General features: G+C 37.0%; 1 protein-coding gene across 6 annotated transcripts in view; it reads left to right on the top strand.

Annotated features, from left to right (window-relative positions):
* The window catches only part of LOC131034005 (serine/threonine-protein kinase TOR), a 158,360-nt gene that overhangs the window by 52,874 nt on the left and 84,354 nt on the right, over window positions 1-21,132 (top strand). For all 6 annotated transcript variants that reach the window (XM_057965334.2, XM_057965335.2, XM_057965332.2 and 3 more), the window contains 9 exons: window positions 6,827-6,979; window positions 10,304-10,425; window positions 10,534-10,633; window positions 10,799-10,894; window positions 11,334-11,464; window positions 13,246-13,348; window positions 13,444-13,626; window positions 13,708-13,800; window positions 13,933-13,968. In XM_057965334.2, the coding sequence (XP_057821317.1) occupies window positions 6,827-6,979; window positions 10,304-10,425; window positions 10,534-10,633; window positions 10,799-10,894; window positions 11,334-11,464; window positions 13,246-13,348; window positions 13,444-13,626; window positions 13,708-13,800; window positions 13,933-13,968 (1,017 nt within the window). The remainder of the gene's footprint in view (window positions 1-6,826; window positions 6,980-10,303; window positions 10,426-10,533; window positions 10,634-10,798; window positions 10,895-11,333; window positions 11,465-13,245; window positions 13,349-13,443; window positions 13,627-13,707; window positions 13,801-13,932; window positions 13,969-21,132) is intronic.

Here is a 21,132-nt window from a genome sequence, read left to right as displayed (position 1 = left end):
CTAGTCTTTGATAATCTCTGACAGTGAATTGCCGACTTCTTTGTTTGATTACTGCATCATTAATTAGACATATAGTCGCTGTCTTCACACTTATTAATTATTCTATTCTCTAAAGCAATTGTCCATAAAGATTCTCACCTGACCTAGCGCACACAACCATCTACTTTGACCATTCTATATTGAATGTGCACAACCATTGACAAAGCTTCAGAGGAACTTATGAATTTGTCGAGTGACACCAAAATTAGAAACACTCTTAAGTTACACTCTTAAGTGTAATAGGATGATTAGAAACATGCCTCTACGCTTGAACAATTATGAGTTCAAAGTGGATTACCATGTAGTTAACATGGGTGACCTAGACATTGTATTGGGGATGATTTGGTTACATTCATTGGGTGAGGTCACTCTCAGACTCAGAGACATGGAGATTAAGTTTGAGGTTGATGGGAGACAGCATGTATTGAGGGCTATCAGAAATAGTGATGTTAGAACTATTTCTTTCAGGCGCATGGAGAGGTTGGTTAGACACGATGGGATTGGATGGGCAGCCATGTGTACTCTCATGCCTACACAGGAGGAGCATCAGAAGGCAGAGTATCACCCTGACATTCAGAGATTGAGAGAACGGTATGATAGGGTGTTCAGTGATATTCTACCTGGTGCACCACTTGACAAGGGAATAGAGCACATCATTGAGTTAGAGGAGGGTGCTAAACCTGTGATGATCACACCATACAGGCATCCTAAGAGACTCAAGGATGAGATTGAGAAAACCATCAAGGAGCTGCTTGAGATGGGGCATATTAGACCGAGCAAGTCTCCTTTTGCTTCTTCAGTAGTGTTGGTGAAGAAGAAGGATGGCTCGTTACGTATATGCATTGACTATCGGGTGTTGAACAAGAGGACTATTAAGAATAGATACCCTATCCCACGGATTGATGAGCTGATAGATGAGCTTCATGGGGCATGCTACTTCAGCAAGATAGATTTGAGATCAGGATATCATCAGATCAAAGTTAGAGAGCAGGATGTGGAGAAGACGGCATTTAGATGTCATTGTGGACACTTTGAGTTTGTGGTCATGCCATTTGGGTTGACCAATGCACCAGCTACTTTTCAGTCTACGATGAATAAGGTCTTCCATCATCAGTTGAGGAGATTTGTATTGGTTTTCTTCGATGACATTTTGGTATACAGCAGATCATGGCAGGAACATCTTGAGCATCTGGAGACAGTATTGAGCATATTGCAGAAGGAGTCCTTGTATGCCAAGGAGTCCAAGTGTGATTTGGGTATGACTGAGCTCTTGTATTTGGGACATATTATCAGTGCAGAGGGAGTAAGGATGGATCCTGATAAGATCCGTGCTATAGTAGAGTGGCCTATTCCTGAGAACTTGACACAGTTGAGAGGGTTCCTGGGCCTATGTGGCTTCTACCGCAGATTCGTTAGTGGATACTCACGACATGCAGGCCCTATGACAGATTTGCTGAAGAAGGGGGCCTTTGTTTGGACACCGGAGGCACAGGCTTGCTTTGACAAGTTCAAGGAGATCATGACCTCATGCCCGGTGTTAGCCTTGCCTGATTTCTCGAAGCCATTTGAGCTTCAATGTGATGCATCCGGCGATGGTATAGGTGCTGTGTTGATGCAGGACAAGCACCCTATTGCATATGAGAGCAGGAAACTCCGTGGTCCAGAGAGATCTTTCAACATCTATGACAAGGAGATGTTAGCCATCATGCACGCATTGGCTAAGTTTAGACAGTATCTAGTGGGTGGTAAGTTTTGTATTAAAACTGACCACAACAGTTTGAGGCATTTCCTTAGTCAGAGAGATCTCAACGATAGACAGCAGAAGTGGGTGAGTAAGCTACAAGCTTACGATTTTGACATATCATATGTGAGAGGGACTCAGAATGTGGTAGCGGATGCATTGACACGTAGACCACATCTCAGTGCATTGATTGAAATATCAGAGGATTGGAGACATATGATAGTGGCAGAGTATGCTAGAGACCCATGGGCGTCAGGGATAGTTGATGGGTTAGTTATTGATACCCGGTATACACTTGTAGATGATTTGATTATCTACAAGAGCAGGATATTTCTAGTCCTAGGATCGAAGGTGAAGCAATCTATATTGAGGGCTCTTCATGATTCACCTACAGTTGGTCACCTTGGGTACTTCAAGACATATAGACAGGTTCGGGAGCGGTTCACTTGGAAAGGGCTTAAGTCAGATGTTTTGCAGTATGTTCGTGAGTGCCCTGTTTGTCAGCAGAACAAACAAGAGCACACCTTTCCAGCTGGGCTCCTACAGCCACTTCCCATTCCAGATCAGAAGTGGGAATGCATATCTATGGACTTCATTATGGGCTTGCCCAAGGCTCAAGGGCATGATTGCATCTACGTAGTAGTGGATAGACTGACGAAGTATGCACACTTCTTTCCCATCACTACTACTTACACAGCAGTACAGGTAGCTGAGGTCTTCTTTAGAGAGGTCTTCAGATTGCATGGGATACCCCGCAGCATAGTGAGTGACAGGGACAGTAGATTTTTGAGTCACTTTTGGCAGGAGGTATTCAGACTTTGTGGCACTGAGCTTACACCTAGCACTAGTTATCACCCACAGACGGATGGACAGACGGAGATAGTGAACAAGTGGGTGGAAGGTTATTTGAGGAATTATGTGGTTGGTCAGCAGAGGGCATGGGTGAGATGGATTCATTTGTGTGAGTATTGTTACAATACCACATTCCACATGTCGATTCAGATGACACCTTTCAGAGCTCTATATGGGTATGATGCGCCTAACTTCATTGATTTGCTGATGTCTGATGTTAGAGTTCCACGTGCCGGGGATTTGCTTCAGGAGAGCAAGGACATTGTTGATGCTCTCAAGGATAATATGGCCAGGGCACAGAATCAGTACAAGTAGTACGCAGATCAAAAGCGGATTGAGAGGAGTTTTGAGGTTGGTGATATGGTTTACCTCATGCTTCAGCCCTACAGACAGTCTACTCTTAAGAAGAGTGGGTCAGAAAAGCTTAAGCCGCGCTATTATGGGCCTTTCAAGATTATCAGGCGGGTAGGAGAGTTGGCTTATGAGCTTGAGCTTCCAGCAGATAGCAGGGTGCACAATGTGTTCCATGTGTCGCGCCTCAAGAAGGCATTAGGACAGCATGTTGTGCCTTCCATAGTGCTACCACCCTTGGATGATGAGGGGAAGTTGATATTGGTGCCAGAGTCTATTTTGGATAGTAGGGAGAAATAGCTCCGCAGGAGAGTTATCAGGGAGTATTTGGTGAAGTGGAGACATCTTCTTGTTGAGGATGCCACTTGGGAGACTGAAGCCATTCTGCAGCATCCTGCATTGAGATTGCTTGAGGCCAAGCAATTTCAGGAAGGGCGGACTGTCATGTCCCCTCTTTAGTATGACATGACACTTTACGTGGATTTGCCTATTCCAGACTCTCGTAGGCAGATGGTTGTGATGAGAGAGTTATTTTGGCGTTTATTTGGTGATTGGATGGCTCATTATGCTCTTGGAGACATTATATTTATTATATTTTATTATTACTTTTTATTTGGGGCCAAAAATGTTATTGAGGTGCACTTTTTATTTTATGAAGTTACTTTTTATCTAAAAAGTGCAATGAGGTTTTAAAAGACTATTATGGATACTTCTAGAAAGCTAAGAGGCTTCTAGAAGATTCTATTATGGATACTTCTAGAAAGTCATGGATACTTCTACAAAGACTAAGAGGCTTCTAGAAGATTCTATTATGGATACTTCTAGAAAGTTATGGATACTTCTAGAGGAAGATTCTAAAAAGTGTATAAATAGACCCCATGGGTCTCTCATTTGGCATCGAAGTCTATTTTGTCTAGTGCATCTACTTGAGCATTTGTGGAGCTTGAAGGTCTGCAAATATCATTGATCTTTGGGAACGATAACTCCCTTAGATTAGCATAACTGAGGAAGTGAAATATCTTCTGAAGGGTTGCGTTATTGGAGATGGTACTCAGCCATTTCATGTTGGATTTCAATTGAAGGTTGATTTGAGGGCTTGTATTTGGTGAATAAGGGTTTTGAATTCATCCCAGCTCAAAATTTGGTACTGCAGCCGCACAGTACGACCCAGGTACGGCCTGCAGCAGGGACAGTACGGTAGTGACAGCAGGGCATTCTTGGGACAGTCCAGTCCTCGTTTCATCAGCATTTCATAATCGGAGTTCAAGGAGCAATTTCCAGGTTCCATTGCATGGTTTTGTTGTCAATTTTTATGATAGAAGTGCACAGTTGTAACAGTCATATATGTATTCAGAAAACAGTCCATTGTAATCAGACATTGCTATCTTGTAGTTGGATTGATATAGTAGAGAAGGTGCATTGCAAGGTCATTGTTCATGTGTGATAGTTTATACATTCTCTTGTCATAAATTCAGTGCTCATGTGTAAGAGTTTGTAACAGTCATACATTTTTAGAAAATTAGTCTACTGAACAATGCAATCAAAATTTGGGAAATTCATGATATATTAGCATTGAAGTCCTTGCATGAATATTTAGAGGTTCATTATTGTTTATTGTGTTACATTTCAATATTGGTATTGTTATCTCAATTGTACTTGATGCTCAAAACAACTATCATATTGAAACACTACATCACAAACAAAACAATTTAGTGCATGCCAAGTGTTTGACAATTGTCTCAGTTCAGATTTGGGGTTTATTAGTGGCCTTTATAGTAAGGGTCATTACATTTCCTTCATATATCTTGATAACTTAATATATTATTTCTTCTCATTGTGATATCAATGACATCTTCGCCTTCTCGCTTTTGACATCAATGACAACATTTCCATCAAATAAAGCATCCAATTATTTTTCAGGTTCTCCTTCCTCTTCGTATGACGTTGATGATGCAGACTGTTTTCTTGCATGGTCAGTGACATCTTCGTATTGTGTGTTGGGGAGTGGTAGATGCCTTGATATCTCCTCCCACTCTCCCTTCGTATGTTCTTTAGTTGTGAAGGTTTTCCTTTCCTCCCAAATATGGCTTTGAAAATCATTTCCTGTCTTTATTCATTTGTAAGGGCATTAATTTCCAGGAGTGTGTCTTCTGTTGATATCACATTCATGTTCCTCCCTTTGGTTCCTCTCCTTGTACCGTTGTATTATTTACTATTTGCTTGTTCTTGTTCCCTCTTTGCATGAAGACCTTGTATGATAATGAAGTTGTGTGCAATGAGTCTTGGCAGTCTATATGCAAAAGATGTTCAGCTTCCTTGTTGACGATTAAGTTGTTCTAGTGGCATCTTGAAGGACCTCTTTGTTGAGGGCATCCCTTTGAATGTGTTCCTTAATGGAATGTCTCACAAGTTCACCACATCTTGTGTGAGCTCGTCTTCCCTTTCTTTGTCTGCTTGCTTAGGTTTGTCCACAAATTGCCCCATTATATCTCCATTTTTCCCATCCTTTATCTTTTACGAAGATCAATAGAGGCAACAACACCAAATGTTTACTACCAATGCAACTGGAATGATTATGTAGGGTAAATTGTATGATAAAGTAGAAACCAATACTAACTTACAATAGCAATTCCGGAAAGATTTGTCAATTCATGAGATTTTATAATATAATTCATGAATTCCACAATTGCGGTCCCCGGTTATGTTTCCAACAAAAGTATATATAAGATGGTCAACGATTGTTGAGAACTACCAACTGTCGACAATTGTCAGCCTTTTCACTATCAAAACTAACTTTGCTGATTATAATTAAACCAATATGATTATTTATGTACTACAATTATTATGGTTAGGGCAAAGATGTTTGAGGAAAGTTTGTTGTTAGGGATGATGACAACAAAAGGAAACAAGAAAGACAATGAAGACAAATAGGATAAACTATAAGACTCAATGGCAAAAGAGGGGTTTCATAGCTTCAAATCTGATATTCCTTAATCTTTCACAAGATTACTTGCAATTTGCCTTTTTTGGAGTGCTAAGTTTGCACAAAAGAAATTTGAATGCTTAATAACCTAATGAGCTAACTAGTGAGAAGTGGAAAGTTTAGGGATAAGTATGGGCTTGCGCTACATGAGTAAGGTTCATGTGTGTGATAATGTTGTTAGGGTTAGGGAAAAGATGTTTGGTGTTGAAATTTCACAGTAGTAGGGGCTAGGGAGGTTTTGGTGTTCTTGTGACTAGGGGAAGTTTTGGTCATGTGACTAGGGGGCACTAGGGGACCTCATGGCTCTTCAAGTATGGGAAAGGTCTGTGGGGCCTAGTAAGGGTTTGCGAAGCCTACATTACAGTTTTGATAAATAGGTGTAAAGTGGCTCAAAACACACTAACAAAGTGGACAACAAAACAAGTGAAAAATGCAGAAAGAAGTTCCTAGGTATGCAATTTATATTATTATAACTATATGGATATTTGAACTTGAAATTGTAACTTATGGATATTTGAACTTGAATCACTCTCTTTACAAACAAACTTGAGTTTATTATATTATAAAAAATATTAGGCCTTAGAGAATCAAAATTTATTTGGAAATATATCTTTAATTTAATTTAGGAATTTAAAATTAAGAATAATTTGTTTACATTGTTTGATTATAAGTCACATATTCTTTTACTTATGTTTTTGCAGGGAGTTTTTTTGAAATTTATTTTTGTTAAAAGTTAAATTCAAACAATGCAACTTATGTTATAATTTTGTATACTAGTGTGTCAACAGAAGCATGTTTAGAGTGAAAGTGCCTCGCTTTTATTATTGATAATTTGATTTCTTGGTATATAAATATTGCAGGTTATAGAAAAGCTCTTGATTGCAGCTGTTGCAGATGCAGATGTTGGTGTACGCAAGTCAGTTTTTGTTTCTTTGCATGCTAATGGTGGCTTTGATGAGTTTCTGGCACAAGCTGATAGTTTGCGCGCAATATTTATTGCACTTAATGATGAGGTAATGGCTTTTGTTCTACGTGCTTTATTGGAACTTAAATTTATCTGAATGATTTTCAAATAAAATCAAGCCAGCTAATGATGATTCACACAACTTCAGAAAGCTGCTCTATTGTTTTTGAGATTTGAAGCATAGTTCTTTGGTCTATTATTGGTTAAAATTTGGTAATCAATAGCCACTCTGGTTCAGAAGTTTTCCCATCTTAATTTTATTTATGTATTGCCAGGGTTGCATCATTGTGCACTCTTAAAACTCGTGCCTGCTGTTTCAAGGGCGAAGTTGTGTTAAATTATACATGTACATAAAACAAGAGGAATGCTAATGAACATATGAAGGTAAAAAATGTCTAATAATAAGACCTCAAAATGTGCTTATTAGAGCTGCATGGACCTAAATATAGTATCTGGCATGGATATGGATATGGCTATCCTTTAAGCCCCCTAATATTGATAAAATTGGATACATATATATCAAAAGACATAGAACATAAACGTTTTGGAGAAATAATATATGATTGTTGCTACTGTATACCAAATTGTTACTTGGATGATAGCTTCTTAAGTGGACTTGCCAGTCCACAATTGAATGGTAAACTTGTCTTAGCCCATGAAACATCTTTCCGTCTGCTTGAAACAAGTTTTAACTTGTTGTCAAACAATCTTCAGATCATCCAGGAATGTGCTAAGCTGCCGGGAATTCTATGGATTTACTTTCTCTTACCAGCAGTGTTTTTTAAGCTTTGGATGATTTCACCCATAAGAACTGGAAGGAATTAATTTCTGAGGATTTTCCTGTGTAAAACAATTGATTCTATTTCCATTATGTGGTAAGAGGTTGAATATTTACTTCTAATGTCATTTTTTTCCTTGGGGGAGCGGAGGAATGAATGAAGTGTTAATTATTTTCTGAAAATTAAAAAGATAATAATACTCATTAATTAAATTCATCGTTTTATGATAGTCAACTTCCATTGTCGTGCAAAAATTTTGAATTGTCATAAGCATAAATATTTTATTTATTTATTATTTATGTATTCCATGTAAAATTGTGTGGGTTTAAATCCATTCAAAATCGTAGTTTTGATTATCACTTGTAATATTGCCATGGTGAAAATTGTGTAATTTTTTAATTCATTTTGAAATGATTATTTTTTAAGCTAATTTTTTAGCTCAACATTTACATTATATTAATAATATAATTTTTTTTTTTTGATAGGTAATGGGCCGAAGCCGATAAGGTGTACATACCCTACCCCCTTTGTGAGATTTGAACTTGTGACCTCTATTTCAAGAGCACAAATTCTTCACCACTAGGCCAACTCAAGTTGTACTATTAATAATATAATATTAATTATAATAATATAATGACAAAAATAATATTTACAATAGTATAATATTTTTATTTATAATAATATAAAAATATAAAAATATTAATATAATATCAAAACAATAAAAATAATATAAGATAATACTAATTATAATAGAATAATATTATAATTATAATATAACAATATTAAAATTTAATAATACTATAATATAATATACATAAGGAAAATATTAGATAATACATTTGCCGTGAAAGAAAGTGTGCATAAGGAAAATGCAAAATAATTGTTGAACTCATTTTTGTTGACAATTTTTTCCACATGACAACTTGGCAAGTTGTAAAGTGGAGAGCTAAGAGCAGACATGGCATAGATTAAAGCCTAGGAAAAATCAGCGGTTAAAGCTAAACAATGCACACATTTTTGTTGATCATAATATTTGCTTGATTACTCTCGTGTATCAATACAAACAAGAGCTTTAGTGGATGATGATGATGACCATTGACCTGATATTTTTAAAATATTTAATTTAATAATCAAGAATTAAAGTTGAAAAAATTGCTTGAAGCATTTATGTGATTGAAGACTAAATATCAAGATTCTAATGTTTTATTTAGTTCTTACAAGGGACTCATTCTCTGCCCAAATTACCTTGTCCACTATAGGGGAAACGTCCTCACCCAATCCCCTTTTTTGGTCAAAATTTAGGAAATGTCCCCAAGACATCAAACAAACTGCAAGGTACATAGGGGATGACTAGCTGTGTCCAAGATGGCTAGAGGACGTCCAAATGTCCTCCATTTGGCCTAGGGACAGGTAGCTGCCCCCTAACATACCCAGAAACATTTTAGTTTAGAAAAAATAAAAAAAAATTCTTACAACCTTTCAATACTTTTTTGGTTTATGACATGCCCTTCCAGGATTTACAAAAAAAAATTGAAAATGCTGTGCATCATGAAGTTTCATGTGGTTTTACAGGTATTAATTTGGGCTTGGTGACAAGGGCTTCGCTTGACAACCCCACCTTGTATCACAACAGGGAATGCATCTGGGGTGCTGCCCCTCAACCCCGTTGGGGTTTTGCACCCAAAACCTAATTGAACTATAAGTCTAATGAAGTAATAGACCAAATGATGAAACAAGATCACAAATATCTACATTCTCACAATCAAAGCTACAATCAAGGGTTATCTCGTTTCATACATTGGACAACTTGTTTAGTCTACAAGGACTGCCATAGACAAAGTTGGCATGCTACAGTCATTATACTGCTAGTGCTGAATATGAGTTAAATAATGGTTGGTTTGAAATGCTATTTTCTGAGTTTTTGCAATTAATGGGTGAACTGTCAATTTCATTTGCTCTCTATGTCCCTATGCTCTGTAAATGCCTTTACATTTCAAATACAAGAAGTTTTTCTATATTTTTTTACATTTTTTTTCCAATTCAATTTTTTTCCCATTTTACCCGTTTAAATCCTGTTTTTTTCAGAATGTTCATACTTTTGGTTTGCCTAGTTTTTTCCCAAAAGATTGTTGCCTCTATGGTTTTAACCATCTTATGAAAGTTGTTCAAGGCACCAAATCATTATATGGATAATTCCAAGCATGTCTTAACAAGCTGCATTTTAGACTTTTTATCAAGTGCTTTGATATTTTAATGTTGATATTACTGCATTTTTTTTTGTAGCGTGGTTTAATCTTATTTTTATATTCTCCTCTGTCCTTTCAGAAACTTTTAAGATTTGATTCTGTGCATTGTTTATCTTTAACAAGAGACATGGGATGAATAATGATGATTTGGTCCATTTGCCTCATGGTAGAGTGTTGGTCATGAGTCTTGTCTGCCATGTTATTAGTTACTTAGGTGAGATTTTATGGCTTCTATGAAACCATGGGGGTTATCTAATATGTGTACTACACAATGTCATTAAATGGTATGTGAATTTTGCAGCAATTTTTCATACAGTAATACTGAAGTTTCCAATTGAATTTTGTTAGGCATTCGAGGTTCGGGAGCTTGCTATATCAATGGCTGGCAGACTATCTGAGAGAAATCCAGCTTATGTGCTACCTGCACTTCGGCGTCATCTTGTACAACTATTGACTGACTTGGAACATAGGTTTGAAAACTTGATCTCGGTATTGCAATAAACTATTGTTAGAGTTCATTGGGAAAATGATTGACAATCATCAGTAGTTGATTTTGAGTGGATATGATGTATTAACAGTACAGATAGCAAAAGGCGTGAAGAGAGTGCCAAATTATTAGGCTGCTTGATCAGGGCTTGTGAGAGATTGCTGCTGCCATATATTGCTCCTGTTCACAAGGTGAAAATTTGCCTCATCTTAAGTTATTTAACAACATTATCAATTTATTTTGTGTAAACTGGGTATTATGTTATGCATTCTTTGATTGCAGAATTCTGTGAAGCCATAACGTGAATGTTTTAAATTTGTTTTGTTCAACTTCTGATTTAGTTTTTTTGTTTGCAGGCTTTGATTGCAAAACTCTGTGAAGGCCCTGGAGTGAGTGCCAATAATGGAGTCATGACTGGGGTGCTTGCAACTGTAGGGGAGCTTGCTAGGGTGGTAAGAACATTTTCTGTTCCTAGTATAATTGTGTTTTGTTTCTATACTCGTTTGATGTAATGCAGTTAATATTTAAAGATTTTTGTGCTGTCTGTCTGAAATAATAGTGTATGATCAATTTGCAAACTTTCTGGTATAAGCTTGTTTTGTATCTATTTGTCTGATTAATGCTGTGTACATTTAAAGTTTTATGTGCTGTCAATCTTAGTGAATAGAAAGCATGATCAATTTGCAAATTGCTTAATGCGTTAAACTCTTGTGCGAAATAATGTCTTTTTTAGCCAAATATTGAATATTCTTACCATCCATGAAGAATTTCCTTAGTTTTACTGTTTGCTTTAGGACTATCTATTTTTTATGATGTCGTGAGTTTTCAAGAAAAAATTGATTTTGGGAACATGCAATTCTTTTTTGATGGTTTCAGTTGTTGGCCATGTAGGGTGGCTGTGCAATGAGGCCTTACCTCCGAGAGTTGATGCCTTTGATTGTGGAGGCATTGCTAGATGGAGCTGCTGCAGTTAAACGTGAAGTAGCAGTGGCTACACTTGGTCAGGTTGTTCAGAGTACAGGGTAGGCTAATAAGTTACCATCACCTGTATTTTGTTTTTCTCTTGATGAACATCTTTCTATAGGAGATGCAAATTTGTCTCTGCTTGTATCTGTCTTAGAGTTAAATTGGTGAAAATTTTTGTTGTTTGATCTTTATGTCAAATTGCTCAGATAGGACTGTCAGATAATAATTTGCTACATCTTATGGTTTGTAAGGTTGTGCCAAGGATTTGGGTTCTTCCCATATAGGTCCAAGGTTCAACTCTTGCTGGCTGGGTTGTTCGAGCCTGCTCAGCTGTCCCGGGGAGTAGTGGTAGCCAGTCTAAGTGCTGTGGGCACTGGTTGTAAGATTTGTAAGCTGTCCAAAAGGCATGAGCCAGTTGCTGACACATAATGGCTCACCAAAAACAATTTTTTTTTGCTATGTCTTGTGTTCTATTTTCTTTGTTTTATAGTTTATGTGCATGTCTCTCTTGGAGGTGGATTACTGAATCTTTGTACCTTCTCTCAATCTGTTACTTGAGTGAACTGCAGATCTGATTTGCAGATGGTATCAACTTGATGTGTTTATTTGCAAGCATGTTATTATTGTTTCATAGGTTCCAATCCATAAGACACTTGACATTCAGAAATTAGCACATACATTCTCATGGCTTTCCATGACTGAGACTCAAAAACCGTAGTTACCAGCCTTGGACTTGGCACAAAGTTGATAGGTTAATTGTGGGCTTGGACTTGGGTTCAACACTCAGACATGGTAGTCAGTCTTGGCACAGCTTGGCAAATTGAAATAATTATGGAATAAAGAAATTTTTAAGGATATAAAAGATTTTTCTATGCAATCTTCACTAAATCAACTTTAAAGACAAAAGCTAATGCAGTACATGCTACTTTGATCATATATGCAAGTGTACATAAAGCAAATAAATACAAAAGTAGGTTTGAGGAGAGGGAAATGAGAGTTTTAAATATAAAAATATTCTCAACTGCTTCTGGTGTAGAAAACTCATGTAATATGATATCCACGGCATCAAAAAGAAAAAGCAGAATTATGGTAGAGAGGAGCTTGCATCACTTGGCTCAGTGGTGTTGTGAAAATATATAGTGCAGAATTATAGAGAGAAAACAATAAACCATAAACACACAGAGTTATGTGGAAAAACCTGTGTAAAAGTATACTAGGAAGAAAACCACGGGCACAGGATTTTTCGTATTATTTCTCAGGAATTTTCACAGTTACAACAATCTTCAAAAAGTGTCAAGAAAACATGACTTCTTATAGCATTTTACATCCGAGTTGCAGAGTCCTAATTGAAGACAACTTTCCAAAAATATAAAGTATGACTTGTGCAACTACATGTCAGACAAATGTCAAAATGGCTAAAAATAGTAATATTTTTTAAGGATTGTGGGGAACAGTTTGTATAACCAAAATGTCTATTCAAACAGAATAATGTTAGGTTGTATAAAAAAGGTCCTTTATGGTTACCAAGTAACATCTAATTTATGCTAACTACCTTTGCTATTAAATGCATGCTTCTAAGAATCTAATTCATTAAGTGTTCAATCTTTATTTTTAATTAAATTAAGTTAGATATCTGTGTTGTATATATTTACAATTGTGTGTGTTAATACTTTGCAACATTGCTTGCATTTACCATGTGCTCATCATTTAAAAAATTAGAATATAGTGGCTAAGGTAAGTACTATGTAACTTGCACTGTCAAGTTTATGATAATGAAGCTTCAATCTATACAGCTATTTGATGGAGGAAACTAATATGATCCTCCTTATGTCTGCAGTTATGTTGTTTCTCCCTATATTGACTACCCACCTTTACTAGGTTTACTTCTGAGGTTGTTGAATGGTGAACTAGCATGGTCAATACGAAGGGAGGTTTTGAAGGTTTGCATCAGGAAAAGGATTTGGCTTTTATTTTTTATTTATGAACATTTATTTAAAACTTTGATGTTTATTAACAGAAAATAAATCAACAATAGGTTCTTGGGATCACGGGGGCACTAGATCCACACACTCACAAGCGGAATCAACAGTCGTTGCAAGGGAGCCATGGTGATGGTGCACGTGCCATGGTAGATGGTGGTCAGCATATACGGTCAATGGAGGATTTGCCAATGGATCTCTGGCAATCATTTGCTACATCAGAAGACTATTTTTCCACGGTAAACTGTTTACTTGTTTCTGAATCTATGCAACCTTCCAATCCGTTTGTTTTGTATTGCTTACTGCATAATCTAATTCAGGTAGCTATCAATTCACTAATGAGGATACTGCGAGATCCATCTCTCTCTAGTTACCACAAAAAGGTTGTGGGTTCGCTTATGTTCATTTTTAAGGTATGTGTCTATAATGAGATTCATTGATCTTGTAGGGCCTCTTTCTTTGCAACTCTGTATTATGTTCTCAAATTTAATTGACAGAATATGATAGCATGGGGCTGAATATCATTGTTATATTTGTGAATGCAGTCAATGGGACTAGCATCTGTTCCTTATCTTCCAAAGGTTAGCCTATGTTCTGATGTTGAAACTCATGTATATCCTAGTTTTTGTTTCAGTGCCAAGTATCACATGTTTACAGAAAGTCTAGATTTGTTTTTGTTGTATAACATTTGGCAGCGGGAAAGATAATATATTTTTAGCAACATTTGGTGGCCCCACTGGGATTTTAATGACTAAATTAATCCTTTGAATTTCTTGTCTTTTGGATGGAAAGTTTTGCAGGGTATGCATGACAATATAACAATGAATATGTGCATTAAATAAGAATTAGGATTTGTAGACATTTCTTCTATTTGGAAGCTGCTATGGATACTAAAAACTATCCATAGATCTTGGTACCTGTATCTGAGATTCAGGAATCATGTTGCTTATAATGAGGACTCATAATTCAGACTGCAGTACTTAAATGTTTTCCTCATCATTTATGGTTTCCCTCACTCCCTTCACTTATTTTTGCTGGAGGGGTACTTAATTACAATATAACATCTAATGAGCTCTACTTGCAAAGCTCCTTTACCCTCTGCACATCTACAAGTGTAAGACCTAATAACTGTGCAAAGGACAGATGGTTTGTATGGAAATCTTAGATCTTCTCCTTTTGGAATATGCAAGTATTTATGGGTTATATATGCGCCATGTATAGTAGTTGAAGAACATAATGTGTTTCAGGCAGCAGTTGAACAAAAATTGAACTAAACAGGATTGGTATTTACTGAATAGCTGGACAAAATATATTGTTATTTTTGATTGATTACTCATAAAAAATGCAAAAGTTCTGTGCAAGAAATGTATGCCCGCTTTATGATCACATGCACTAAATCCAGCCATTATATAGCTTCACAAGATAAGAAACTTAAAACTTACCCAAAATAGTAACTTTGGGTTTTTGACCAGTGGTCTTGAAAGTTGAATTGGACGGTTAGATAATGACAAACTTATTAGAAAAATGAATGTGTTAAACTTATTTAATATGTGTTACCCTACTTGTTGAGTCATAACTCCTAGCCTACTACATAATATTCAAAGTTAATATGTATGATGTAAAACTTTTATCATCATTTAATTAATCTGGGTTTGACCATAGTATAAGTAGGTCCTGTGTTTGTATTGCCAAATTCCACTTTGAAGCATCTGAAAAGTGCAAAATACAAAATATAAAAAGAATCTGAAAAAATAGATAGTTTTGAAGACATCTTAACAATGATGTCAAAGATTACCACTAAGATCCAAGATCTTTTCTAGATCACTCATCCTTCTTTAATAAGCAGTGGTTTACATTGCTTCTAGTTTTTGCACTAGATAAGGGAAATTTTTTATGAATCTAATCGTTGGGAACCACTTGCCTTGATGTTGAAGTTGCCTTGCATTCACCATTCAATAGAGTGTGATTTGTTGATTCCTTGTCTTCTTGACCAACGTACCATTTAACTCTCACCCTAGGATCAAAACTTGTAGCCTATTACTTGAAATTCAAATTTGACATATTCGTCATAATTTTTTTATCATTTTTTAATTAATCTGGGTTTGACCATAAGTGTAAATAGGGTCCAGTGGTTGTATTGCCAAATTTTACTATGAAGTTTCTCAAAAATGCAAAATACAAAATATAAAAAATGTGGAAAAAATAGATAGTTTTGAATGCACACCTTGCATTGGTAGAAGAGAAAAAATTGCAAAGGGAGAAGACAAGAGCAGCCATAGCTAGTCGTCCTGGTCCTCAAATGTAAGTAGAAATAGATGAATAAACAATATTTTAAGGCATTATGAGCTCCCTTTGTGGTCCACACATAAGAAACACAATGGCATCCACTTCATCTACTTCAAGTAGAGCGCTTACATGCACATTGCATAGCTTTTTTATACCCAAAAACATACTTGGAGCACAACCATCATTGAAACATATGGGGTGGATCAAAGAGGTGTATTAAGAGGTAGATAAGGCACGTGCCAATTTTCGGTACTTAAACTTTCCCTTAATTGTGGCGAGCAGTTCTTATTGGGTGAATTTTGTAATTGCATTGATAGTAGTAGGAGAAGGCTACAAGGAATGTTTTGGGAAAGCTTAAGTGAGAGGTTGTTCATGAATGCAACTAAAGAGGCAATGTTACTAGTGGAAGAACAAAGAAGCAATGACGTTAGTATGGTCTCATTAATCTTTTAAATGTGTGGACAAACAAAAAGAACCACACCATTCTCATCTTTCTGGTCGCTTCAAATGTTGAGGTAATTTTTTCGAAATTATTTGATGCCTTTGACAAAGTAAAAAATGTAGAAACATGGAGACTAATGTTGGAGGAAGTTGTCATGGAGGCGGGCATAGGGAATGTTGTTCAAATTATAATTGACAATGTAGCAACTGGGAGATTGCTCAAAGAGAGGCATCAATCATTCTTTTGGACCCCTTGTGTAGCACATTACCTTGACCTTCTATTGGAGGACATATCAAAACTTGATTGGGTGAGATCAGTTGTGGTTGATGCAAGAACCATAAATATTTTTATTTACAATCACCTTTGGGTTCTTAATTTGATAAGAGATCACACCAAAGAGAAAGAGTTGGTTCAATTGGTGTCACATGGTTTGCAATGATTTTCCTAACATTGCAAAGCATTATTGTCTTGTTGACTTCCTTGAAAAAAATGTTTGAGTTGAGCATGGCTGGACTTATTGCATTCAAAGAAGCTTGAAAGAGAGAGGGTTGCAAGGATAGTCTTGATAATCTTTTTGCACAAAGAGCTTTACAGATCTTGAAGGTAATCTCAAAATTTCTATTTTAAATTTAAATCGAATATTCTATTTTTTAATATTTGTTTTGCTTTATAAATTTGTAACTTCAGTTTTGATTCCCTTGGTTAGAGTTCCTCATTTGTAGATGGGGATCAAAAACCAATCAGGTACATTTACGAGGCCATGGATAGGGTCAAAGAGCCCATCCACAACTATTACGAGGTGGACAACCTTAAATTTGATCTCATTTTGGGAAATCTTCAATTAGAGGTGGAACAATCAACTCCACGAACCCATCAATGTGGCAAGGTACTTCTTGATATCATTTGGATAACTTTGTAGATCCTAATGGAGAGGTTATGGAGGGCCTCATGACATGCATTCAGAAGAGGAAACCGTAGGTTGAGTTGATAAAATTCTATATTCAAGAATTGCACAATTACAAGACTAGTAGGGGTAAGCTCTTTTCTTTACAATTATTAGCTATTTGAGGAAGAATGACTTAGTCACCAAGTAATAAAAAATTGGAGTCTTTACATCACATTCATCATACAAGTTACAATTTGAAACTTTACAACTATTGATAATTTGATATAATATAATTTTCTTACTAACTCTTTAATATTTTATTATTGGTTGGATAGATTGGGTTGCAAATACCCGAAATACTCAAAGGTTAGCCTTCCATATTTTGTACCAACCTTTTAGTGCATCCAATTGCGAGCATAATTGGAGTTTGTTTGAGGCCATTCTCACAAAATTTGTTTGAGGCCATCCACACGAAGAAGATAAAGATAAAGATAAAGATAAACTTACTAATGTCCAACAAGTGACCGCAAACGGGTCAATGGGACTGAAGAGTACAAAACAAGGGGGGCTGCCACTAGTAGGGACACCAAATGATGACCAGAGAAAAATGAAAACAACAATAAAGGCAACCAATACAAACACAGAGGTGCGAGGGGGTGAGCAGGGACCCCCCTAGCCACCAAGCCAACACTAAGAAGTCGGAGTAGTGGAGAAAAACCTCAAGATCGAAGGGTAAGTTGTAGGACGATGCAGCTGGGTAATCTGAGTTCGACTAGACGAAGGGGACCAATGTGTGTAATCTCTATGGGGCTTCATGGACTTGGAGTGTCTGGGAGAGGTAGCCAATTGTCTTTGGTACCATGCGTGGGGTGAGGCCTAGAGAAGGAGGTAATGAGCTGGCAAGACTGAGGGCGCGAGGGGTGCTACAACGAATGATCCCGTAGTCTAATGGGCTCCTATAGGTAGAGAGAAAGGCATCTCTGGTCTGTGAACCTGAAGAAAGTGGAGAGAGACTAGGTCCCTTTGAAAAGGCAGTAGAACCTCTCTTTGATCTCATAGTAAATAAGGCAGCGGAAGGTAAAGTGGTCCTCCATCTCAACCTTGCAGATGTTGCAAAGCTGGCAAATTCTGTCCATTCTGTCCAACTACGGATCAATCTCAACCCAGAGCCGATGGGAGCCCACTTTGAAAGAATCGAGGGGGATCTAGAGGGAATGATACCAATGGCGAGAGATGTAAGAAGGACGAACAATGATCCCGTCCTGCAACTCAAGGAAGTGCTTCACGTAGAATGCCATTGTCTTATAGGACAAGCTTACCTCAACATTCAAAGAGGAACAAGATTGTTAAAAAATGTCTCAATGACCTTGTTTTTGAGCAATACAACCTTTGGTTTTGCACAAGAAGGGTAGAGGACAAATCAAAGGAGGTGATTGATTTGGATGACATTGAATCCTTATAGTGATCGGACAAGGCAAGATGGGTAGCCTCCATTGTTTATTGAAGATGAGATTCTTGATTTTGAAAGATAGGCAATGAAGGATGTGGTTGCAACAAAAGGAGCTATAGGATGGATGACATTGATGAGGCAAAGGAGTTGTTGCTATCTACTAGCAGGATGGAGGTTGAGCTAGAGTGTCAAGCACAACCTTCTATGCCAAGTGAGGAGTTCCAAAAGACTCCAAGGATTAGAATCTCAAGCTCCCACCAATTTTTCACCAGGCTAAGGAAGAGGAAGATGTGAAATGTTGTATTTTGTAATAATTTATGAATTATGATGATGATTTTTAAAGGTAATCATCATAAATTCGTAATAGTTGTCAGCTACCCATTGTATCAAGATTTCACATGATAATGCAATTTTGTACTCAATTTGTATTCAAATTAACCGAATTTAATAGAAAACACTTTTCTACTCACTAGATACATTTAATCATTGAATTTTGAAAAAAATGTCTTTCTAAAGAGATTTAAACAATTTTTTTTAAGTTGTCGAGTTTTTTGTCATCTCACCAATCTAGGTCTGCTGAGTTTTTGGTGAGTGAGTCTGACAATTATTCATGATAATGGTAGAAAGTATCGTTTGAGTAAATATGTATGAAAATTGGATACAACCCAAGATAGGATAGAAAGTTCAGTTTAAATGCATTATCACCCACTATATGGTAGTGGTATGGATTATAGATCCCTTTCTATTTGAAGGTGCAACTATACATGGTCTCCCAATCGCAATTGATGAGTTACTTGATGCTGATCATGGCATTGCTTGTACTTTTTATGGGGTCACTTCAATTGCTCATGAAACTATTGTTAATTGTGTTGAATCCAATTGACAACTTTGGTTGCTTATCCAATTCCTTTTTTGTATGGGGCGATGCCTCATCTAACATGACAACAATGCCATATCAATGGGTGCTAATGGTTGGAACTTCAGGTAGACGTAGAATGGACTGTGTTCCATGGAGAAATGAATAGCTCATCTGTACCTTTGTTGGATAAAGGGCAAGCTGTCATCTCATGTGCTTGCTTTTTTTGAGCGATACATTTGTAGAAAATGCACAATCAAGTGATTAACAAGCTTTGTTTCCCCACTGTGTGGATGGAATGCTGTGGATTTAGCAAATTTGTTTTCATCATGGATAAGTTTCTTCTATAGAGACCCCTTTCTTATAGGGCATTTGAACAACCACTTTTGAGAACCCATGAACAACAACATGTACACAGTCTTGACCATGTCTATTCATTTGAAAACCCAACAATAGATTGCCAAGGCTTGTCAGAAATTAGCAGGAATGTGTATGGGACCTCATTTCAATTGGTTGGCCTTGCAATGGCACATGTGCAGCATTTAACGTATACAACATTATTGTGACAATTTTGGCCAATAGAAGCAATGCGAAATTGTCACCATTTTCTCTATTCCATAATGACTTGCAACACATTTGTAGTGAGCTTCGTAGATCATTTTTGGATGGTCCTCAATAGGATCGTAAATGTTTTTGATGTGGCATAGGAATCCATTTCTTCAAGTGTTATTCAAGAACTTTTCACTTAGCTGCTAGCTCTTGGTGCATGACAAAGAATTCAATATCTTTGTTGTATAGTTGGGGCTAGTTTAAATGTTTCATGCTTGCAGGAGCATGGGATAGTGCCATACTGCCATCATCTCATGGGTATCAACCTCAGGCCATCCTTTGGACACAAAGATGCTATTAAACTCTCTCTCACATCTTCCCTTCATGAATGCCAAGATTTGTTGGGCTTCTTATAACACTAGAAGTGAATGAGCTTGGTCCAAGTATTGAGAGATATCCCTTACTTCCTATATGACAATGACTATTGGCTCCAAATCTCTTATATACTTCTTGTATTGAACCCAAAGGATCCACCTCATTTGGCTTAGAAATTTCAATGATAATTCCCTTTTAATTGCTAGAATCCTCCTCTTGCGTAGGTGAATTGACATAGATGTCTTTGTGTAGCTCCTTGGTTGTTGCAGGTGGCTCTTCGGAGGTTGGAAGAGGTTGTTGTGCTAAGGAAATGTTACCCTCCTCTCTTGGCTCCATAATTGTTTGTGCGGTGCACCATTGAGTACTTTCACCAGTAGATTGAATTAACATGAGTTGCTCTATTCCTTCAGTTATATCTTGAGGAAGGCTGAGCGGGGGAAAATTCTGAACATCAATCAGAATCCTTAACATCTTCAACCAATTGTATATGGTTTGAGAAGTCTCAGGTTCAACAAGCAAGTTTGGCAATGTGACAAGAACTGAGGAGGTGGGAATCACATTGTCAACATGAATGACCTCTACTACAACGATATTTGGTGGAACAAGGAACTAGAAATCGACAACTAGAGACACCGTTTTTCTTGTGGATGATTCTTTGGGCTGGTGGCAAATGTAGATGAGGACAACTTGATGGGCTCGTAGTCATCCTTGTTGTTGTCTTTGCCCTTTCCCAATACATTGTTATGCCTCTTTTTTCTTGCATGTTGCACCCCTTGCCTTGCTCAAGACTAGATATCCAAAGTTGTCCAATGGAATGTTTTAGGCCAGGAAGAATCATACTGAGGGGCTAGCTGAAACTTATCCCATTTATTTGTAGGAATTTGTGTGAAAAGAGCATCTA

This window comes from Cryptomeria japonica, chromosome 2, assembly GCF_030272615.1.
Source record: "Cryptomeria japonica chromosome 2, Sugi_1.0, whole genome shotgun sequence".
Taxonomy (NCBI): Eukaryota; Viridiplantae; Streptophyta; class Pinopsida; order Cupressales; family Cupressaceae; genus Cryptomeria; species Cryptomeria japonica.
The sequence above is the reverse complement of the archived record's forward strand: the minus strand, read 5'-3'. Positions and strand labels throughout refer to the sequence as shown.